We start from the raw sequence: 21,707 nt of genomic DNA, 5'->3' as shown, positions 1-21,707 counted from the left end.
GACGGACTCTGACGGATTATGGGACAGATTCGATGATCGTTCCTCATGGCAGATGGACGGAGCAGTCAGTGCCGGGAAGACTGGAGTTCGCCACGGGTCCGGAAAACGAAAATATTGATATATGGAGTCAGTAGCCAGGGCGGCCAACAGAGGACGCTGATTTGGATATTTTCTGAATCTTTTATCCCATTTGATTTGCATTCAATTGACCTGCGTCCATTGGCTATCAATTTCCGCGCCTCCCTCGGCTTCCTCGCCCATTGATGCTTGCTTTTTGCTTTTTCTCTCCCTTGGACTCCAGAACCGAGTGAGACCAGTTGCGAGACCAGCGTGAAATAGTCAGCTTGAACTAGTCAGCTTGATCTCTAGCTTGGTCGGGCCTGAGCCTGTTTGAGACTGGAGGCTGAAGAAGACCGACTAACGTGCCCAGTGACCTGAAAGAGGGTTGGAACAAATTTCGAATTCTGGATCGGGTCCACTTGGCCGTCCCCGTCGATCCAGAATCAATTACTATTTCGATTGCTCACTATCTTTCTGTATCTCTGCTCCGTTCTTGGCTCTTCTCTTATATACTCTGCCCTCCGCCCGTGGCGTTTTCTCCACAACCAGGACTCCTCTTGCTTAATATCTCGCCTGCCCACGTTGATCGAGGGCCCAGAGACGTCTGACTTCAATATCAGCATTTTATCCGTCGTTTCTCTACCGCAACCGCTACCACTACCGCCGCAGCCATGGCCTCTGAAGGCATGGCTCCCTTCACTCCCGAGTATGCCTCGTACAACTGGACAGGCGCTCCCTCAGACTATTCCAGCCTGGCCACCAACGAGCTGGGCGGAAACTCAAGTACGTGACGCGTCGGCTGCTATTGTTGTTCCTGTGTTTCTGTCGAATCTGTCGGTTCTGTCGGTTCTGTCGGTTCTGTCGTTGCAGCGTTCTAACAGCCGTGCTTCTAGGGGTGGAAAACTTGAACAAATGGTACCAGTCGGGTGACCAAGCCTACATCATCGTTGCTTCGGCCATGGTCATGCTCATGGTGCCTGGCCTCGGATTCCTTTACTCCGGTCTCGCTCGCCGCAAGTCAGCCCTCAGCATGATCTGGGCTTGTATGGGCTCGATGTGCGTTGTAACATTCCAATGGTACTTCTGGGGTTACTCGCTTGCTTTCTCTCCCACCGCTACAAATGGATACATTGGAAACCTGCGCAATTTCGGTCTGATGAAGGTTCTGGCGGACCCCAGCCCAGGGTCTCCTCTGGTTCCTAACCTCCTCTACGCCTTCTACCAGGTATTCACCACCAGAGGCCTTGCACTGGTTTTCCCCTTGGCTGACAGTCCTAGATGCAATTCTGTGCCGTAACTGCTGCTATCATTATGGGAGCGGTTGCCGAACGTGGGCGTCTTCTTCCTGCCATGGTCTTTACTTTCGTCTGGGCCACAATCGTGTACTGCCCCATCGCTTGCTGGGTATGGAATGTCAACGGCTGGGCCTTCAACTATGGCGTGCTGGATTATGCTGGTGGTGGCCCCGTCGAAATCTGCTCCGGTCTTTCGGCGCTCGCATACTCTATGGTCCTCGGTCGTCGCCAGGAGCGCATGATGCTCAACTTCCGCCCCCACAATGTTTCCCTCATTCTGCTCGGTACCGTCTTTCTCTGGTTCGGATGGCTTGGATTCAACGGTGGCTCGTCATTCGGTGCAAACATGCGCGCTACGATGGCATGCTGGAACACAAACTTGACCGCTGCCTTTGGCGCGATCACTTGGGTTATTCTCGATTGGCGCCTGGCTCGCAAGTGGTCGATGGTCGGTTGGTGTTCCGGTACAATCTCCGGTCTTGTCGCTGCTACTCCTGCTTCCGGTTTCCTTCCTCCCTGGGCTAGTGTTGTTCTCGGTATTGTGACCGGCATTGTATGCAACTACTCCACGAAGGGTATGCTCGTCAATTAATCCTGCATGTCGTTTGAACTAGCTAACATGCTTTTAGTGAAATACTGGATCCGTATTGATGACTCTATGGATGTGTTCGCCGAGCACGGTGTTGCTGGTATTGTCGGTCTCATTTTCAACGCCTTCTTCGCAGACGACGCCATCGTCGGCCTTGACGGGGTCAACACCGGTTCTGAAATGGGCGGCTGGCTCATCCACAACTGGAAGCAACTTTACATCCAAATCGCCTTCATCGTCGCTGCCTCCGCCTACTCCTTCGTTGTGTCGGCCATTGTCGCCTACGCCATCAACGCCATCCCAGGCCTGAAGCTCCGTGCATCCGAAGAGGCCGAACTCCTCGGCATGGATGATGATCAGCTGGGTGAATTCGCTTACGACTATGTTGAGGTCCGTCGTGACTACCTTGCCTGGACACCCCAGAAGCACGACCAACACGCAGACGGTCATGAGGTTCCTGCTGCCGCGAGGTATGGCATCGGGGAGCACAGCGAGATGATGCTCGACGGTGAGGCTCCCACAGGTGCGACCAACAGCCGCGGAAGTGAGGTATCAGGCGTGCAAGAAATCAATGTCAAGGAAGAATCGCAACGGCCTGCGCCGCCGACCGACGCCGAGAAGGCTGCTCAGGGGCTTTAAAACTGAGTTAATCGCGTTTTTTTTTTCGTTTTGCTTCATTATAGCTTGCATTTCATTTCCCTTTCTGAATTTTGTGCATGCCCGAGATATCCACTTGTGTTTTGTTTTCCTCCAACGACCCCTCTGGCTGAGCTTTTTCCTCTGGTGCTATAGGATTTTGTTTGCTCCGCCGCGCGTTAATTCGTGCCTTGCTTCTAGACCTATGGGAGATTTTTGTTTTTCAGCAGGCGTTACTCCCTTTCTTTTTTTTTACCTACGCTTTTCGAGCTCGCATTCTCAAAATGTCTCACGGAGCCTGGGTTGGGATTGAATACTGTATATTTCTGGGATTGTGTGATAACTGTATATACTAATGAAAGAGAGGAAGTTCCTCCTTCCATCCATTATTATTTTGTTATGGTCTTGATAATCATTACATCCACCATTCTGGATATAGATGTGATGATCCACAGTGCTAATTTAGTTCAAATAGACTGGCAAATTATTGGGATATAAGCTTCCGCTTCCGAATGCTTGGGCTGATGGGCCCGCCCATAATAAATGATAGGTGATGAGGTTATTATCTTTGTAATCCTTATACACTAGTAGCACTAAACCTATAAACTATATTCACGAATTTTCACAAGACAAGAAACAAAAAACGGGAGAAAAAACTACCGCCTGACCATCCCCCTGACCCTTCTCCTCTCGTCCCCGCTCAATTTATCAAGCACATCGGCCGTCTCCCCACCACGCAACACATCATCCCACTCATCCTCATCCATCCCCATAACAAGAACCATTTGGAGACACCGCCCAAAGGTCTCGCGGTGCCTGTACCTCCCGGAAACGCTTACCCCCGCAGAACCAGGGACATCAACACTGACAGCGGCGCTAACGATGCCCGCAACGTCGCGCTCCAGACGCGTTGCGCCGAGGGCATTGATGCGGCCGTGGTAGGCCCATAGGCGCTTTTCCAAGAGCCGGGCTAGATAGGCAGTTGTTACTGTTAAGAGGCGATCGAACGCGGCGGGGTTGAGGATGCGCAAGATGGGACCTAGCAGCTCAGTCCAGGCGGCGCTGAAACGGGGCCGGACGATTTCGCGGGGCGATTCGGGGTCATTGTCATGTGGGATCGAGTCAGTATCAGAGTAGGAGTCTAGGTCAGAGTGGTAAGTTGTTAGCGGGGTGGAGTCAGAGGCAGGTTGGTATTCGATGTCGCGGAAAGCGTCGGAGAGGATGGGGCGGAGGCGGTGTTTGATGATGTTGTTGAAAACGACTTGTATGCCGTCTGCGAGAAGGTCGGTAACTTTCGCTTCAAAGCTGGTAAGGAGCGAGGTGAGGGTCTGAGATACGAGGGTTGCATCTGCTGGGGATGGGAAGAGCGTGTGTAGTTGGCCAGTTTCTTCGACCTGCCCGTCTGGGTTGGTGATTGTTTTCTTGGTCTCGGTAATGTTTTGGACAATGCGCCGGATATAGTCCACTGCGACATCGAGGTTATTTATCAGGACTAGGAAGGAGATGACGATATGCTCTGGTGGAGAGGCGCCCTGGTGGGGGGCTCGTGGATAGCATTCGTCGCGCATCTTGCGTTGAGTCATCCCAATAAAGTCGGAACCGAGCACACGCGATAAGGTAGGGACGACGCTGGTGACGACAGCAATTTGTGAAGTTGAGAGGGATTGCTGCAGGACCTTGTTTACGATATACATAATATCGTCAACTGCGGACGTTATGTGTGGTGGATCTGCTTTCAATGGCCGCTGGAGGTTCAAAGTCAAGCCCGTCGGCTGCTCATCTAGCTGGAACGCTTTCTCAACCGACCGTCGGAAGAAGAAGGTTGTCATGGTATTAAACGGGGATATAACCCGGTCCTCGATCTTCTTGGAAAGCGCGGATTCCTTGAGGAACTGGGGCAGTTCAAACTTTTGCTCCTCGTTGGCCTGCAATAACATTAGTCTCGTGCTTCTATACATGTTGGACAAAGCATACATTGCATGTCTCTGCTAGGAAGCGGGTGTAAAGTGACCATCGACTTAGCATGACGGTCATCTCATTCAATAACCCATCTATCTCTTTCATGTCTACCCCTTCGTCCTCCGCCGCGCTCTGTTGAGTGGCCGGGGAATTCGCATGTGGCGTTGCGGTGCGCTGTGGAGGAAGGAAGCTCTGAACCAGAAAGGTAAAGGCGTATGACTTGATATCCATCAGTTTGCGGTCGATATGCCGCTCGTCGCTCCATGTGTCGACGACAATCCCGCCTTGGACATCTGCCTCTAGCTGCAGGCGCTCAATCACCCTATTCATTTTTCGAGGGCCGTAGTGGCGCTCAACAAGCCCTCCATGACCGTCGATAATCTGCGCGATATGCTCAAACAGCTTAGTGAGCGTGTTGGCGTAGAAAAAACCGTCCTGTTGCCCAGTTCCCGTATTTAGGTTCGACCGCGCTTTTGCTGCCACGCCTTGACAGACATATCGCCCGTAGACATCCAGCCCGACCTCGGAGCGCCCGATCAACGGAAACAGTTTGAAGAATCGCGTAATCTTAGCTCCATTGCTCTCTTTAACGGCCTTATCAAACTCGCGCAGAAACAGCCCGCACAACGACTCAGCCGCATTGTCTAGCGTCACGCTCGGCGGGTCCGGAACCTCCGCCGTAGGAACCATTTCTGCCGCAAAGGCGCCCTGAACCACTTCTGGGGGCACTTTGGCTGCCCGGTCCAGATAGCTAGCTGCCCTCTCCCAGTCCTGAGGGGCCCCCATGGAGCCGGCAACACCTAGTACGCATGCTTTCAATTCCGACACTTGTTCGACAACCTCCAAGGTCTTTTTCACCCTTGACTGTTCTAGATCTAAACGTCGAACAGCACTGGAGATGCGGTCTGCGGTTGCGGCGGCCCCCACGAGCATGCCATTGCTGATCGCTCGTGTGGTGCTTGTTTGGGAGCCAAGGTGGGCGCGGAGAAGGTCCAATCGACCTAATTCACGCGAGAAATCCTTCTGTGAGGCGACGAGGGCATCTAGGCGAGCTGTAACTGCCGCCTCCTGCTCGTGCAGTTGGGTCAAGGTGGCCTTAATCTCGGCGACGGAGCTAGCATTGTAGATATCGGAGGAAAACGAGTTCGAAGATTGCGTAGTTAGCTCTGTCTCCGAGTATCCGTTGACAACATTGACTGTGGAATTGAACATTCTCCCGGCAGTCGCAGCATCCGAGACAGTCTACGTCAACAAATGAAATCCTATGGGGTAAAGGTATACGGCAGGAAGAGACAACAAATCGCTGGTGTGGCAGAAACGGAGGGCGGTGAGGATGGAGCGAGCTCTTTGCTTGCATCTCTGAAGCAACTTCAACTTTCTGGCCAATTGACTTGATCAGAAGGCAGTGAACTCAAGATGAGATATTGCAAATCTTGAGAGCATACGAGTCCGCAACTAGAAATGCTGGCAACCCGGGAAATCCATGGTCAAAATATAAAAACTCCTTGATGCCTTAGGCACACACAGCCATTTTGGCAAAATAAAACGTCATACAGGCGATCATCTATCTTCTCCCAAGTCTCTAGCAACACGAACTGTTGGAAAGCAGATTCTGAACGCTCACTACTGGTATATTAGCGTTTCGTATTGCTACAGTTTCGGTCAAAATAGGGCGCCGGCGCAGAGACAGACACCAGCACGCCAGGCCCAGATCTGGTCGTCGCCGCATCATGGGCAATGAATCGTCTACACTCGTAGACGAGAAGACTCCTCCGTCGGTCTTAGAAGCTCGCACTGTGGAGGCAGTCGCAAAATATGTCAAGGAGAAGCCAGTGCGGCGGGTGGTTGTAATGGTATGTCTGCGTCTTACCTGCCCCTCCCCCACATCCATCGCTAAAAATACTAGGTCGGAGCTGGCATCAGTACAGCCGCCGGTATCCCTGATTTTCGATCACCAGATACTGGCATTTACGCGAATCTCGTTCATTTGGATCTGCCCGATCCTGAAGCAGTGTTTGACATTAGCTTCTTCAGGCAGAATCCCAAGCCGTTCTACGCTCTGGCGCGGGAGCTAGCTCCAGGACAGTACAGACCTACTCTCGCGCATTCATTCGTAAAGCTACTTTATGACAAGGGAAAGCTTTTGAAGCACTTCACACAGAATATCGATTGTTTGGAGCGGTTGGCAGGCGTGCCGGGCGATATGATCATTGAAGCTCATGGAAGCTTCGCGACTCAGCGCTGCATTGAGTGCAAAACAGCGTATCCGGACGACCTGATGAAAGAAGCAATCGCAAAGGGGGAGGTGCCGAATTGTGCCGAGTGTCAAGGGCTAGTGAAGCCAGATATCGTTTTCTTCGGGGAAGCTTTGCCCTCGGCCTTCTTTGACAACCGAACACTTCCCGAGACGGCGGACCTGTGCATTGTCATGGGAACAAGTCTGTCTGTGCAGCCGTTTGCCAGCCTCCCGTCGTTTGTTGCAGATGGTGTCCCGCGTGTTCTTATCAATCGGGAGCGCGTCGGAGGATTGGGCTCTCGTCCGGACGATGTCCTCATATTAGACGACTGTGACAACGGGGTAAGGAAACTTGCGCGTGCATTGGGATGGGAAGATGAACTAGAACGGTTGTGGGAAGAAGCCAACCCGAACCAAAAGTCACGGGAGGAGGAACTAGCAACCCCTCGGACACGAGAAGAGCGGCTTGAGAATGAAATTAGTCGATTGACCGCGGAGATAGACAAAACTTTGAAAATCTCTGATGCTTATCAAAAGCGTGTTAGAGAGCGCCTAGAGGGCGAGCCACTATCCTCACCTGAGAGCAACGGAACAGGATTGGCTCACGTTTTCCCGCACCTTGCTCGTCGTTAGAACCGCAAAGATCTAAAGATGGCGTTGAGGATTCGGTGTTTACTTTGAGATGATAAAATATGCATATAATGAGGCACGAGTATATAAGAATCAGTTTCAAGTATGCCCTACACTAATAGTTCCCATGCGGCCGCCCATCAAACTACCTAATGTTTACTGTTTTGCAGCCGGATCAAGTGCATTCCAAGCCTGCAGAAACACCTTGTTCAAAGCCCAGCAGTCTTGTTGGATGCTTTCAAAGCAAAGGGGAAGACCAACGGGAGCGATGTTGTCAACAAAGCCCTGGAGAGTCAGCCGCAGCCGTAATTGGGACAAGAGGTACACATACCGAATTCTCAATGTATATGCGATTGAATCCCTCCCGTAGGTTATTCCTCAAGCCCTTATCGAAGTCATCGGCGCCGTCGGCAAACTCGTTATACAGTTTGATACTTGTTAGGGCAAACTACCGGTTGTCAGTACGCCAATCATGGTAAACCTATCAAAGCGCGGGCAAGCAAACCGAATGATATGCCTGGCAAATACTGAACTGGATCGCTTCGTCACAGGGACTGGAGAACGGCTGGATCGAGCTTTGGCCTGGAGCTGTCACGGTGTTGTAGAAGACGACAATATCCTACTTATACTGTCAGTAAACGAATTGAATGCGAACAGAGTCACTGAACCGTACACTTAGAGTGACGTTTGCTCCATCGTCGAATCTGTCTAGGAGGATGAAGGTTCCATACAAGCCAATGTCCAATTGAAGGAGGCGGTTCAGAATGGAGGCCTCGATAGAGATCTCGGCAGAGACGATGGCTGAAAATGCCAGGAGAAAGAGGTAGACGAAATTCATTTCAAAGGGCGACACCGATCGATAGCTATTGAAGAGGTATTGATGTATGATAAGATGCGGGGCAGAAGGCTACATGAAGCCCCATATATATATGCATTTCGGATTTCCTCTCCATGGGTGAGGAAGAAGTATAGTTTGCCGGAATTCAGTCACGAAAGTTAACCAGGATGGGCTTTGGGATCAATTGCGCAGAGCAGCTGTAGAGATCGTTGATAACGAGTGGTATGAGAAATGATATAATTACCAGGGCGATCATGCTTGGCTCCGGACTGACAGCTCCGTCCAAAGTTCGCCCATGATGTCAGAGCGTAGTATACCAATGACTGAATGACGATCAATCCGGTGTAGAGAATCCATCCCAGTAGCCGTTTGGCGAGCAACAGAAAATAAAAGAAGTAGGCGATAGCGATAAGTGACTCAGAAAGAAATAGATCAGTCTAGAAAAGATACTCCGAGTGTGTATCTGGCGACCGGTGAGTGTGGGGTTGGTGTGCTGGATTTTGGATCCAGACCCCCCCACTTCCAACTTGACCTCACCGTCATCCGACTCTATTTATCTTACCCCTGCCCTTCACACACTATCTTTAGTCGCTTTTCTCCTCTGTCATCCAGCTCGTTCTAATCATATTTGTCTACTATTATTCTAAGCCACAATGGTCGGAGTCGGTCCCAAACGCCCTCCCTCTCGCAAGGGTATGTCACCCCTTCCAACCCAGTGCTCGAATTGATTCTTAATCGCACGCTCGTATTGCAGGTTCCATGTCAGACGTGCCCCAAAATCTCCTGGAGCATATTAAGCACTTTGAGGAGATCTTCACTGTTGATACTGCCACGCTTAAAAAGATCGTTGACCATTTCGTCAACGAGCTGACGAAGGGTAAGTGGTTTGGAACTTAAATTTTTGAAAACGATACTTAAATTGGGACATTTAGGTCTCTCTGTTGAGGGCGGCAACATTGTAAGTCTTCGAAATCGCCATTCGCATCGACTATCTAACGGTATAGCCCATGAACGTCACATGGGTTCTTGGATTCCCCGACGGAAAAGAAACGGGCACGTTCCTGGCCCTCGATATGGGCGGCACCAACCTGCGGGTTTGTGAAATTACCCTGACCGAGGAGAAAGGTGGATTCGATATCATCCAATCCAAATACCGAATGCCCGAGGAGCTCAAGACCGGCGAGGCAGAGGAGTTGTGGCAATATATCGTCGACTGCGTCGAGCAGTTTATTCAGTTCCACCACGAGAACGAGAACCTATCTAAATTGCCGCTGGGATTCACGTTCTCCTACCCTGCTACTCAGGACTACATCGACCACGGAGTTCTCCAGCGCTGGACCAAGGGTTTCGACATTGATGGTGTCGAAGGTAAAGACGTAGTCCCGCCTCTTGAGAAGGTCTTCAAGGAACGGGTATGGAACAATCTGATCCCTGCGCATGTGCCTGCGTCTGCTTACCTTTCCTGTTGTAGGGCCTGCCCATCAAGGTCGCTGCCTTGATCAACGACACAACCGGAACCCTCATTGCTTCTTCTTACACCGACCCCGCTATGAAGATCGGCTGCATTTTCGGCACCGGTGTGAATGCAGCATACATGGAGAATGCTGGCTCTATTCCAAAGCTGGCCCACATGAATCTGCCTCCGGACATGCCCGTCGCCATCAATTGCGAATACGGTGCCTTTGACAACGAACATATTGTCCTCCCGCTCACCAAGTACGACCACATCATCGACCGCGATTCACCTCGTCCCGGCCAGCAAGCTTTTGAGAAGATGACGGCTGGTCTGTATCTGGGCGAAATCTTCCGCTTGGCCTTGGTAGATATTTTGGACACACAGCCGGGTCTAATCTTCAAGGATCAGGATACCTCGCAGCTGCGGATCCCATACCTTCTGGATTCATCCTTCCCCGCAGCTATCGAAGAAGACCCTTACGAAAACCTTATCGAGACCGCCGAACTCGTCCAAAACATGCTCAAGATAAAAGCAACACGCTCAGAGCTCGAACTGATGCGCCGGCTTGCCGAGCTGATCGGTACTCGCGCTGCTCGCCTATCCGCCTGTGGTGTTGCCGCAATCTGCAAGAAGAAGAACATCGAGTCTTGCCACGTCGGGGCCGACGGCTCGGTATTCACAAAATACCCCCACTTCAAGGCCCGCGGTGCTCAGGCTCTGCGTGAGATCCTCGACTGGGCCCCCAGTGAGAAGGACAAGGTCACCATCCATGCTGCCGAGGATGGGTCTGGTGTGGGTGCGGCTCTCATCGCCGCCTTGACCCTGAAGCGTGTCAAGGCTGGCAACACGGCCGGTATTCGTGATGCGCAGGCCATGCTGGCTATGTGCTAGGCATATGCGTGCACTCGCACTTTGGCGCTGGTTGAATTTTGGATTGGTCAGTTAGTTATGGCATAATACGGGTGTTTGATTGATAGCGAGGGGCGGGTTTAGAATGACATATTTGGGTCTCAGGTAGATATACAGTGCCGGGACACTCCCAGGCTTCATGATTCAGCAGCTGAACGCAGACAAGTTGGTCATAGACATGGCTGGACACGTTAGACATATTACATATTTCCCTAAAATAACCTTCTATGGAAATAACTGTTATTCTAATTCATCTATGTACTAGAGCTCAGAGCACCATGATAAGACCAGCCACAGTGCAAGAGTAAAGAGTACAGCAGTCTACCCCTGGATCTGCCACAACCTGATCCTCCCCCGATCATTCCCAACAGCAAGGTACTCCGAGTTTGGCGAGATAGCCACAGACGTAACCCGTCCCAGCGGCGTGCTTTGCGTCGGCCAATTCCGGTACACAGTGCAGTCCGGCAGATGTACCAGACGCAGCGCATCCTTCTTGATTTCGCTCGCCATGGCAAGGAACTGCCCGTCTGGCGCAAACTCGATGTGGCTGATAGATGTGACAAGCTGATCGAGAGCACGCAGAGGTTCAGGATTGCGAGAAATAGCGGTTGATGTGTCTCCCTTCGAGAGGAGGGAGGCGTAATTTACCGCCCACTGCACGCGGTCGTAAATATTGACAATACCCGATTTACTGCCAATAGCGACGTAGCGGTCTCCACCAAGAGAGTCATTCTCCGTTGAGCCGCCGAGACGAAGGACGGTTGTACCAACGCCACCCGCGTCCTTCCAGCGCGCGACGATGCGGTTGAGTTGAGCGTCCCACTCGGACACCTCGCCATTGAGGTTCACTGCCGTAAGACCCTTACCGTTTGACCACCATGCAAAATCCGCTATGCCGCCGCGGCCGTCAATGCGAACCTGCGCGATCCATTGCGCTGTGACGGTATTGTGGATGTTAATGACACCGCCGCCTTTACGGGTTGAGCCGACAAGACCGATGAAGCGGCCGCAGGGGGAGAGCTTGAAGCGTTCCATAGATTTCTGTTCCTCGCGGCGGTCGGCAGAGCCGTTAACCTTGTCAACTTTGCCGGAATTGAGGTTCCAGATGTGGTAATAGCGACGGCGACCGGACGCGTAGATCTGATGTCCGTCCGGGGAGAAGGCCGAGGTGCTGATGGGCGTTTGGCGAATGTGGAGAGATGTTAGGAGTGGGTGAGGGCTTGGGGCGTCGGGGGAGACATGGTGGATGAAGAGTGTTGATGCTGGGCCTGAGGAGAGGATCAATGGATAATGAGGGTGGAAGGTGAGTGAGGTGACAGCAGACTATGGATTGCGGGCGCACATTAGTTATGCATGAGGTAGAAGAGGTCTTCTCTGTAAGTACTCACCGGCTGGTCCTTCCCAATATCCTTTAATCGTTGGATACTAATGACTTCCTTTCGCAGCTTCGGACGACCGCCCGTTGCGCTCTCAGTCTCAATCTTCGTGAAATCAATACCCTGCAAAAGCTTCGCCAACGGCTGCGCGGATATCTCCCCCTCTTCATCTGTATCCATCTCATCCTCATAGTTGGAATCATCTTCGTTCTCGTCCGCTTGCTTGTTCGAATTAGGTTTCGCCCAATCAGGCGTCGGATGTAGCTGCAGATATTGCCGGCGAAGTCGCCTGATGTACTCCTTCCCACTAATAATATCTTCCGACTCAGTGACACGCAGTTTCCTCAGTCTGTTGTTCCCAGCCAAAGAAATGGTAATGCGCTCGTCGTCGCTATCGTGCCACAGTGCGGGAAGACTATCTTCGTCCTCGTCCTTATCTTCGACTTCAGCGGGTGTAGCGGAGGACTCTAGCTCCGTAGATACCGGACCAGCGCCAGAATCAAGGAAGAAAAGCTTTAACATCGTTAGCATGGGGGGTCTTCCATTTAGTGGGCACACCAATACACACATCTGCATCGTCCATCTCATCCAAATCCTCGTCTCTCAGGCCTTCCTCCGCTTCATCTGCGCTCTCATCGGACACAGTCGTAAGTGCCAACGGATTGATATCTTGTCCGGTCTTCAATGCGTCCTGAAAGCCATCGCCATCACCAAAGAGTAGGCTTTCTAGCCTCTTCTCAGTCTCGTCTTTCTCAAGAACTTGCTCCTCGGGAGCATTCTTCTTTTTTTGCCCTTCATTAGGCATTGTGCCGTCTGATATTAAAGCGAGTTTGTGGTATGTCCAATCAGAGACCCGCCGAGAACAACAACAGAGCAAAATCAAATGGTTTATGGCATTAACGGAACAGGGTTCATACAAAATAATTTTTCTTTCAACACGGCAGATTATGGCGGTGTATACGGCGGTAATCCTACCATCAGAGTATGCCAAGCCGGGTGACCTAGCAGGTTAGCGGAAAAATGGCAAAAAAAGATCAAAAACATACAACAGCTGGGATTCACATGTGGTCACCCACCATACTACTAACCAGCCGGCGTGTGGCTTAAGTACGGCTGAGCGGACGGGAAGCCCTGTTTTCCACACCCTATGGTCGTATGTGACTGTTATCACAAGGCAACCAACCTATCAACAACTAGCAATTCTGGAGCCAGGCAGGTTAAGAACCCTGTTAATTATTTATATCATAATGTGACAGTTGCTGGCACTTCGAGAAATATGTTTTCGTATACGCAGTGATATAAGTAAACTAGACCGGCAACCCTAACATAATTGCGAGCCGTCATCTCCAAACGCCAACGCAGAACGTTATAAAACAAATCATTACATATCTTTCGGTTGCACATTGATTTCTGTAGACAAAGTCGTGTCATCGTTTTCGCGTGCGCTACTGGAGGTTGGCGTTGATGCAGAGTCCAGAGAACCCACCGGATCTCTTTTAGCAGCATTCAGATGGTCCAGAGCTTCCTTAAACTGCACGGGGCTATGTAACGTTCTTTCGTCACTTCCTAGCGACCCATCACGGTCAAATGTATCATCATCCTCCAATCCGGCCAGCAATGCATGCCGGTCGTCGGCGTCGTTGTCGCTTGCGGTATCGGCACTCTCGAGGTCGTGAGACACGGAGAGTGGCTTCTTTATGAAAATATCGATAATATAATACTGAATAGCATTCATTATGACGGGGAAGATGAGCATCACGAAGATGATCTGGATGGCGGTGTTGCCTTCAGTCCATCGCAAAGCCCAGTCGCCTACCTTAACGATAAGCGGCACCATCTGGATGAGGAAGAAGACACAAATTTTCATTCCCAGAAGACCCAGAAAGTAGATCATGGATTGCTTAAACCACCAGCTGACACGGGGGGGATCGTCATAATTCCCAGATTCGATCGATTCCGGAGGATTTGCGAGGGGGGTGTATTTCGCCAAGCGGTTCAAGACATGGAGTATAACGATCAAGATAGGGATACCTAGGGTGGTCTGATGGTCAAATGTTAGCAGTCGCTCTCTGAATGATTAGTATCTGAGGGTAGAAGAAACTCACATCGATGCCAAGATTTAGCAAGTAAAACGAGCATGGGTTTGGCTTGTATTTGCTTGTGATCTCAAACTGTCCGGCAGAGAACATGGACATCAAAAGGTTAAAGAGATGTAGCATAGATGAACCGAAAACTTGCTTCGAGGCATCGAACGCCCAGACCTTCACCGGGCGTTGAGGGCGTTCTCTCCATCGCTTGTAGACAAGCGACAATAACGCGAGCATTCCCAGGGCGGCCTGCACGACGAGCGAAAACGGCCCAAGTAGCCGGCATTCTCCATTGTCTTCGTCATGTCCGGAAGAACTGGAACTCGTTGGGGAGTACGATGCGGCCGGTGTTGACAAAGATGGTGATGGTGTTGTAATGACGCCGGTCGGAGAGACCAGAGCATTTACCCCGATGTCGAGGGCGGATACGAGGATCGCCGCAGAAAACAACGGGATGGATGCATAAGCCATAGTGATCAAGTCCACCCAAGCCCTTTAGAGCGATGGTTGAGGTGCAGTGGGCGATATCGTGATTCAAGATGGCGGCAGTCGTGTAGCGTCTTCAACTTGGTACGCTGGCAGCGCATAGGTCTAGGAACAACGCAAGGGGCACAAGTTTGTATCGCGTGTTCAAAGCAAAGCAAGATGGGTTGACAGAGATGAATGAAAGGCTCTCTCGCCGGCAAGGAGCCTGAAAAGTTATAAAATTCTATCGGATGGGGTTGACTCTGCAGTCAGTATTGCTTCACAGCCCCCGCAGCCTGCGCCCTGCTCCCCGTGGACCACTTACGTCTAAACAGAGTTAGCGCGCCTAGACCCTGGCCCGCACCGGTGCCTCAGGTTAGCGTCGTGATGGGGATGCTAACTCGTAGTATAACGCAATGTGCATTTGTATTTGAGCTCGCTGTGAATTGGGCAAAGTCAAGTCTAGTAGTCGCTTGGTCTGTATCGATGCACAACACCCCCTGCAAGTCAATCTGAAGTTCTTTATGTCATAGAAGGTCTGATAGCCTATAGTCGAAGTCGCTCGAATTTCTCGAATATGCATGCGAAGACCACCCATGTTGTTGCAGATGACTTGGCGATAATGCTGTCCGTCAATGAAATCTCCCTGCAGAAGCATTCGCTTGGTGGGCAACTGACCGCTGTAGATCATGATGCTTAAGCTGTGGGCCTGAGCGGCTGGACCGTCAACTGCTTCGGTACGATCATGCAGTGCCGCGAAGTGGATACAGTTGAGATCAAGAACTCATGATCCCAGGCGGCTAGAATGCACTACACCCTAATCGGCACTGTAGGAATAAGCTTAAGGTATCGCTACGTATACAGTTCATCAAAGACCCCAGTGTCTTCTATAACCCTGTACCCTTGGTTCATCGTGCCGTCACTTCTGTCCTGCAGTGAGCTTAGGTCTTTCTTAGGTTTGCCATGCCTTTAAATGGCCGGCAGTTGATATGGTGATATTGATAACAGTAGCTGAGCGGTGTAACAATCCTGATCCAGCTTGAGAAAAAACTCCCATCCTGTGCCTGGAGCAAAAGCCAGGGAGGCGTGTCATTCTACCTACCAGCCCTCAAAACCCATGAACAAGAGCCGTGAAACCCATATGAGTGAGAAGCAAAAATTGAACGCCGAAAACCCCGCAGCCAACCGAACATAGTGCGCGCATCCTCATGTCTTGCAGCGCGCAGAGAACATGTAGAATAAGCGATTAAAAGAAAATCGTCACGTCATTCTATACCATGTTGCTGTTTAAGACGTTCCAAATTCTCTTGCCTTTCCGCCAAGTCTTCCTTCGACTTGAGCATCTTTTCCGGCTGGTGATATAAGACTGGGAATATATGGCGAGTCAGCAAGCGATCTTCGAGCCTCATGTTCCAACAATGATCATCTCAAACGTACCGACAAGATATCTGTTCTGGAAGTTGAATCCATTGAGCTTATCGCATGCCTGTTTGGCGTCGTGAACGTCTTCATAGACCACAAATGCAGTGCCCTTTGAGTTGTTCGCAATCCCTTGTCGTATTTGTCTAAAGACGAAAGAGACAATCAACACATGGCAAGAAAAAAGGATGTCGTGGTGAATTGGAACGTACCGGATAGGTCCAAACTTCCCAAAAAGGTCGAAGAGCTGTTCTGCAGTGACGTTGTAGCTGTGATTTGGTTAGCATCTCAGCCAACGGCGACGACAGTAAGGTCAACGGCGAGAGTGTCATCTAAAAATGGCACGTACTTGAGGTTCTTGACAAAGAGAATCCTAAAAAAGGTTAGCGACGTTAAGTCTGGCTACCAGCTTTGATATTGAACAATTGACCAAGCGATGCAAGACTCGACCTTTCTTATCGTAGAGTGGTGAACTGGGAGGGGTATCTTAAGGCTTACCGATTGGCTTCGGGGGCGAGCTTTCGGCTCATCCTCAGACGAAAAATATCAGAAGGAATGAAATAGTACGTTAAAGAAGATAAATCAGAAACCCAGGTGGGGTCTGAGATTGTTCGGATGGAAAGGAGAGAGAAAGAGGAAGAGAGCAAGAAAGAGGAGAATATGAAAGACTCGAGTCGAGATGGTCGCGAGGTTCGGAGGAGAGCCATCGTTTCCTCTTTGGGATTAGTCTTATGAAGGTATCGGAGCCTCAAATGCTCGCCGACCCCCCAAGCTCAGCGATGGCACCAGATAAGTGTGGAAAGCATTGGAAGATGTGAAGCTGAGTCTGTGAGAGTTATCCGCCTAATTTGCTCTTTGCTTTACATGTCCTCCCAGTGTACTACAGAAGATCAGGCTCTTTCTGGCCGACCGCAAGCAATATTGGTGCCTGAGGCATAAATTGACCTCTCTTCTCTTTGCTGCTCCTTGTGCTGTCCCCTCTCCAATTCACGTCCTCTGCACATCTCTCCCTGCTCGCGTGCAATCGGTGGCTTTGTCATCGTGAGATTCGTCGAGTTTTTGAGGTCCGGTACTTCTATACCTTTCTCCCTCTGGTCTGTGTCCGCCGCGTCCTCGGTGCTGCGTCTATCCGGCAGAGGGAGAGACTGGAACTTCTTCCCCCCTCAACTTCAGCGCTCCGCCGTGCGACTCTCCGTCAACCTCTCCGCCCCCCTTCCCGGCGCCTCTCCTTCGCTTTTGAATCGGTTTTCATCTCATTGTCTACTGTGCGCTCGTCATCCTGCCAGGAATGACTTTCCATTCACCTGCGGTGGTCCTCTCTTAGCCCGTGTGGTCGACTACCCCTCCGCTTTGCATCTGCTTGCCGCAAGCAAGCCTCGTCACCTCCGCGGCCATTTCCTCCTCCATACCATTGTCTCTCTCTCCGCGCTCTTATCTAGTTTCGATTCGAGATGATAAGTGCTACTTCTTTCGTAACCGCCATCGGCAGCCGGCCGCCGCGATATCGAACCCCTTCCCCTCCGCGACGCGCCGTTGAACCTATCTCGCCGTGCTCGACCGCGGACTATCGCACATACCGGGCTAGTCGCGAAATTTCAGCATCTGCTACCTCTGATCATGTCCGTTCCACGCCAACTGATAAAAGGCCGTCCCCGGCCGATGTTCCGGCATCGCATCGGTCGGGTCATGGTCGGTCCAGCTCAACCATCGACACACTCGCAACGATCGCGCTAGCTACGAGTCCTACATTCACACCCCTCACACACCGCCCTCCTTCGGACAAGTCCAACACCACGTTATCAATGTTTCCTCCCGAAACAGAACCGGTAGAGCGCCCAGCAAAGCGACCGCGATCGGAAAGGGACGAATCCTCATATACTCAACACCGATCAAATGCTTTCTCGATTGCGCGCCCTCCTGCGATTTCTGATAGTATGAAAACCGATGCAGAGCTGCTTCTGAATTTCGCGCGGCCTACGAATCTGTACCCACCTATACCGTCGTCGAAGCGAGCCAACACGGATGACTCTTATCATAATCATACCTTTCACACCCAAGCCCAAATCAAGGAGCGCAACGCAAGCACATACTGGGTGACAAACCATGAGAACGTGATCTTCAACCATTCCGCAATGCACAATATTCCACCGTCACGGATGAGGTCTCAATCGGATGGCTCGGCCGCTATATCCCGTCCCGTGATAGAAGGCCTTCGGCCGAACACAAGCTCTTCTACGCTTCCGCCCTTAGCTTTTCAAGAAGAGGCGGATAGTGGAGACAGACATTGGGATATGGAGCGCAAGCCCGTTCTTGAAGAATCTCAGGTTGACTTCTGCAAACCGGATGAAACGGTGCCGATTTTGTCTCAGAGCCAGCCCCTAAAGAAGGAACTCGACGCAGATTCCAACGGATCTAGTCAGGCAAGCTGTGCTACCTGCAACCTCGTTCGGATACCGGTCGATAATGAGGACCAAGATGTCACATGGATCAGCTGTGACGGCTGCAAACGCTGGTTCCATATTGTATGTGCTGGCTTCAAAAATGATCGCGAGACCAGGACAGTCGATAAATTCATTTGCAAAACTTGTCGGCCTATTCACGGCCAGACCACTTTTGTCAGAAAGTCGTCTCGTGTTCGCACCTCGATCGATTATGCCGGTCTCAATCAGGGCCTGGTGAAGTCCGCAACAGACTCGTTAGAACATCACTACATCGAACCTATAAAGCAAAATAAGATCCGCTTCCTCCCTGAGAACTTCCCCCGCATGCGCCCGGAACTTGTCACTGCTGAGTATTTTGAGAAAGGAAATGGTATGACAGAACCAATCGTCATCCCCGCCGAGTTCAACACCCATGCAACGATACCGCCCACCAACCCCGAGTTTGATGCTCTTGTTCAAGATGCACCGAGCCAAGAAATGTTCGACGAGCTCTTAGACCACTTACCGAATGTCGATCATGAGACCGTTATCGACTGCGGCCAAAATCAATTAGATATGGTAATTCCGCAGGGTTTGACGGTCAGGACAGTTTCAGAGCTTTATGGCCCGGAAGAAAGGGTGGAGGTCATCGATGTTAAATCACAGCATGGTGAAGATAAGCGCTGGACCATGCAGAAGTGGGCGGACTATTACGAGAGCACTGGCGATAAAGTCGTCCGAAATGTCATCAGCCTCGAGGTATCACAAAGTAAACTAGGCAGGCTAATCCGCCGGCCGAAGATTGTGCGCGATCTCGATCTCCAGGATGCGGTTTGGCCTGAGGAGTTAAAGGCCGTTGGGAACTTCCCCAAAGTGCAATTCTATTGCTTGATGTCAGTAGCCGACTGCTATACCGACTTCCACATTGATTTTGGAGGTTCCTCTGTCTACTACCACATCCTGAAGGGCAAGAAGACATTCTTTTTCATACCCCCCAAAGACAAACATCTGAAGAAGTATGAGGAGTGGTGCAACTCGCCTGCTCAAGACTACACCTTCCTGGGAGATCAGACCAAAGAATGCTACCGCGTTGATCTTTCCGAAGGTGATACAATGCTCATCCCGTCTGGCTGGATCCATGCCGTCTGGACCCCTGAGAACAGTCTTGTCATTGGGGGCAACTTTTTGACCAGGCTCAATTACGGAATGCAGATCAAGATTGCGAAAATTGAAAAGGAGACCAAAGTCCCAATGAAATTCAGATACCCCTTTTTTCAGAAGATTCAGTGGTACGCTGTGCTGAAATATCTCGAGGAAGATCCAGTACCTCAAAGCGTGCTGGCTGCTTTTTCGCAAGACGAGAATTATCGCTTCCACCGGAAGTATCCTATCTACTACGAATTTGGAGAGCGGGCCAATACTGAGCCTAAGGGGTCGCCCTATCACAACTCGCGCTTTTATTCACAGGCTGAGCTCGAGGGCCTCCCGGATCTCGCAAAGTATCTCCTCAGGACTGCCTTGATTGCAGGCTCTTACCTTGTGGAAGGTGTTACTGCTGATACCAGAAATGCTGTCAAGAGATCTATACCTGCGATGCCTGGAGAACCCATTGACGTGATCCGGACATTCGGTGTGTGGATTGCGTGGAAGCGAGGCAACGAAAAGGCGGCACATTGGACCCGCCCTGGTGTTGTTGAAAGCAATGCTAAACTCAGTCTTGCAGAGAAAAGGCCTGCTGGAAGGCCCAGTCGCCGTTCAGAGCGTAACGCCGATAACCAACGGACATACGCAGAGAGACAAGCAGTGCAGCGTTTGTCGGAGCGCCCAGCCGTTGATATTCAGAAAGATTCTGCTCCCGGCGATGAGAGTGTTGCGCCCTTAGCAAATAATTCTCCCCCAGCAGCCACCTCCGGCATTCCAGTACCTGTCATGAACGAAGACACAAGTCAAAAACACAAAACCGCTTCTAGGGGCTCTGGCCTTGGTCCGAAACGTGTAGCTTGTGACGCATGCCGCAAGCGAAGAATTCGATGCCATCACAAAGAAGAGAATAATGGAGCGTCAGGTTCGCAAATGACAGTCAGCACTTCTAGCCTAGGACATCACACACCGACTGCGCAGGATGCAGCATCGGCGCTGAATTCACTAGCCGCGATTGCCTCCGGGGCTGGGTTCCAAAACGGTCTTCATAGCATCAAAGGCATGGATCGAATGGATGCTTCGGCTAATTTTGCAACAAGTATATCGGCCACGCCGCATGGGGTCACGTTGAAAGTTGGTGATGGCAGCCCGGATGGTCTGAATTCGGCCAAGAAGGGTCGTAGCAAAGCTTGTGACGACTGCCGGAAGAGCAAGGTTTGTGCATATTCCAACTCACGTGTTCTAGTTACTGATTAGATTACTGACTCTTGCAGCGTCGTTGCATTCACGACGAGTACGGCAGGATTGATCCTATCAAAGCCCAAGAGCGATCAAAGCCACGAGCGACAAGTCTGGCGAAGAGACCACGGGTCCACGAGGAAGCGGCCCCATCAAGCGCGAATAAACGCTTGAAGCAGGAAAGTACATCACCAGTGGCGCAGCCCGTGCATTCAAGCCATATGGACACGGAAACTCCTACTCGTGCGCAGGACTCGGTTGAGAACGGCGTGCTCGATCAGTATCCACGCAAAAGCAACACACAACACGCAGATGGACTTCCCGCGGAGAAGGCATTGCTCCCCGATCAGAGCTCATATGCATCGCCACCAGCGTTCCAGGCGGATGCAGTGGCTACAAAGGAGTTGCCAGCAACTGTGTCGAAGCCGGCTGCCGTGCTGGTGTCACCACCAACGTCGCTAGCTGATGAGATGGATATCCATGATCAAGTGGACGCCGGGGGGGAGCATGTATCGGTAATCTACACGCCTTCGTCAGGCTCCCGCCAGTCTTCACGCCAGCCCCGTCAAGTTGAGAGGTATATGCCAGAGGTTCACTTTGCCAAGACAGCCAAGTCTACAACCACAACCCCTCAAACTACGCGCCGCTCGTCTTTTGGTTCCAGTGGCCGGAAGACTACACCGGGATTGTCCTCCGGTTCAAAGAAATCTGGATCTCGGCCCTCCTCATCTCATGGAAAGAAGAGTCTTTCCCCTTCCGTGGAGAAGAAAGCCGAACGCCATGCCATCTCTTCAGCGCCATTTGGTCAGCACGGCAGGGGCTCCAAATCGGAGCATGGAACAAGCGACGTTGACCCCGATGCTGAAAGCTTACGCCTGATCCGCGAAATACAAGAGCAGGAGTTTGGTTTACGGCGGCGAGCAGGCAGAGCATAATGCTCCATCCTCCACCCC

At 51.4% G+C, this 21,707-nt stretch overlaps 9 protein-coding genes across 9 annotated transcripts, besides 1 other annotated feature; 4 read left to right on the top strand and 5 right to left on the bottom strand.

Moving 5' to 3' along the window:
- Positions 1-21,707: part of a sequence feature (contig 1.129 1..627835(1)) that runs on past both edges of the window.
- Positions 611-2,954, top strand: ANIA_07463 (ammonium permease meaA). Its single transcript, XM_675640.2, has 4 exons — positions 611-843; positions 954-1,285; positions 1,339-1,930; positions 1,985-2,954. The coding sequence occupies exons 1-4, from the start codon at positions 732-734 to the stop codon at positions 2,581-2,583; spliced, it is 1,635 nt and encodes a 544-aa protein (XP_680732.1). The 5' UTR covers positions 611-731; the 3' UTR covers positions 2,584-2,954.
- ANIA_07462 (Golgi transport complex subunit COG4) lies at positions 3,237-6,070 on the bottom strand (the record flags this gene model as incomplete). The annotated part of the gene is made up of 3 exons (XM_675639.1): positions 3,237-4,505; positions 4,555-5,781; positions 6,065-6,070. The coding sequence occupies 3 exons, from the start codon at positions 6,068-6,070 to the stop codon at positions 3,237-3,239; spliced, it is 2,502 nt and encodes an 833-aa protein (XP_680731.1).
- Positions 5,950-7,408, top strand: ANIA_07461 (SIR2 family NAD-dependent protein deacylase; the record flags this gene model as incomplete). Its single annotated transcript, XM_675638.2, has 2 exons — positions 5,950-6,392; positions 6,446-7,408. The coding sequence occupies exons 1-2, from the start codon at positions 6,270-6,272 to the stop codon at positions 7,406-7,408; spliced, it is 1,086 nt and encodes a 361-aa protein (XP_680730.1). The 5' UTR covers positions 5,950-6,269.
- Positions 7,562-8,243, bottom strand: ANIA_07460 (uncharacterized protein; the record flags this gene model as incomplete). The annotated part of the gene is made up of 4 exons (XM_675637.1): positions 7,562-7,690; positions 7,737-7,853; positions 7,911-8,024; positions 8,079-8,243. The coding sequence occupies 4 exons, from the start codon at positions 8,241-8,243 to the stop codon at positions 7,562-7,564; spliced, it is 525 nt and encodes a 174-aa protein (XP_680729.1).
- ANIA_07459 (hexokinase hxkA) lies at positions 8,872-10,590 on the top strand (the record flags this gene model as incomplete). The annotated part of the gene is made up of 5 exons (XM_675636.2): positions 8,872-8,936; positions 8,998-9,120; positions 9,176-9,201; positions 9,248-9,655; positions 9,715-10,590. The coding sequence occupies exons 1-5, from the start codon at positions 8,897-8,899 to the stop codon at positions 10,588-10,590; spliced, it is 1,473 nt and encodes a 490-aa protein (XP_680728.1). The 5' UTR covers positions 8,872-8,896.
- On the bottom strand, positions 10,930-12,854 carry ANIA_07458 (WD40 repeat domain-containing protein; the record flags this gene model as incomplete). Its single annotated transcript, XM_675635.2, has 3 exons — positions 12,553-12,854; positions 11,997-12,497; positions 10,930-11,931 (listed from the first exon to the last, which is right to left on the bottom strand). Exons 1-3 carry the CDS (start codon positions 12,787-12,789, stop codon positions 10,930-10,932), a joined length of 1,740 nt encoding a protein of 579 aa, XP_680727.1. The 5' UTR covers positions 12,790-12,854.
- Positions 13,246-14,542, bottom strand: ANIA_07457 (STIMATE family protein; the record flags this gene model as incomplete). The annotated part of the gene is made up of 2 exons (XM_675634.2): positions 13,246-14,025; positions 14,090-14,542. 2 exons carry the CDS (start codon positions 14,540-14,542, stop codon positions 13,366-13,368), a joined length of 1,113 nt encoding a protein of 370 aa, XP_680726.1. The 3' UTR covers positions 13,246-13,365.
- Positions 15,727-16,662, bottom strand: ANIA_07456 (putative pre-mRNA branch site protein p14; the record flags this gene model as incomplete). The annotated part of the gene is made up of 5 exons (XM_675633.2): positions 15,727-15,902; positions 15,974-16,101; positions 16,168-16,224; positions 16,305-16,328; positions 16,454-16,662. The coding sequence occupies 5 exons, from the start codon at positions 16,660-16,662 to the stop codon at positions 15,802-15,804; spliced, it is 519 nt and encodes a 172-aa protein (XP_680725.1). The 3' UTR covers positions 15,727-15,801.
- jhd1 ([Histone H3]-lysine-36 demethylase) lies at positions 17,407-21,689 on the top strand (the record flags this gene model as incomplete). Its single annotated transcript, XM_675632.1, has 2 exons — positions 17,407-20,730; positions 20,790-21,689. The coding sequence occupies 2 exons, from the start codon at positions 17,407-17,409 to the stop codon at positions 21,687-21,689; spliced, it is 4,224 nt and encodes a 1,407-aa protein (XP_680724.1).

This window comes from Aspergillus nidulans, chromosome IV (genome assembly GCF_000011425.1).
Source record: "Aspergillus nidulans FGSC A4 chromosome IV".
Taxonomy (NCBI): Eukaryota; Fungi; Ascomycota; class Eurotiomycetes; order Eurotiales; family Aspergillaceae; genus Aspergillus; species Aspergillus nidulans.
The sequence above is the reverse complement of the archived record's forward strand: the minus strand, read 5'-3'. Positions and strand labels throughout refer to the sequence as shown.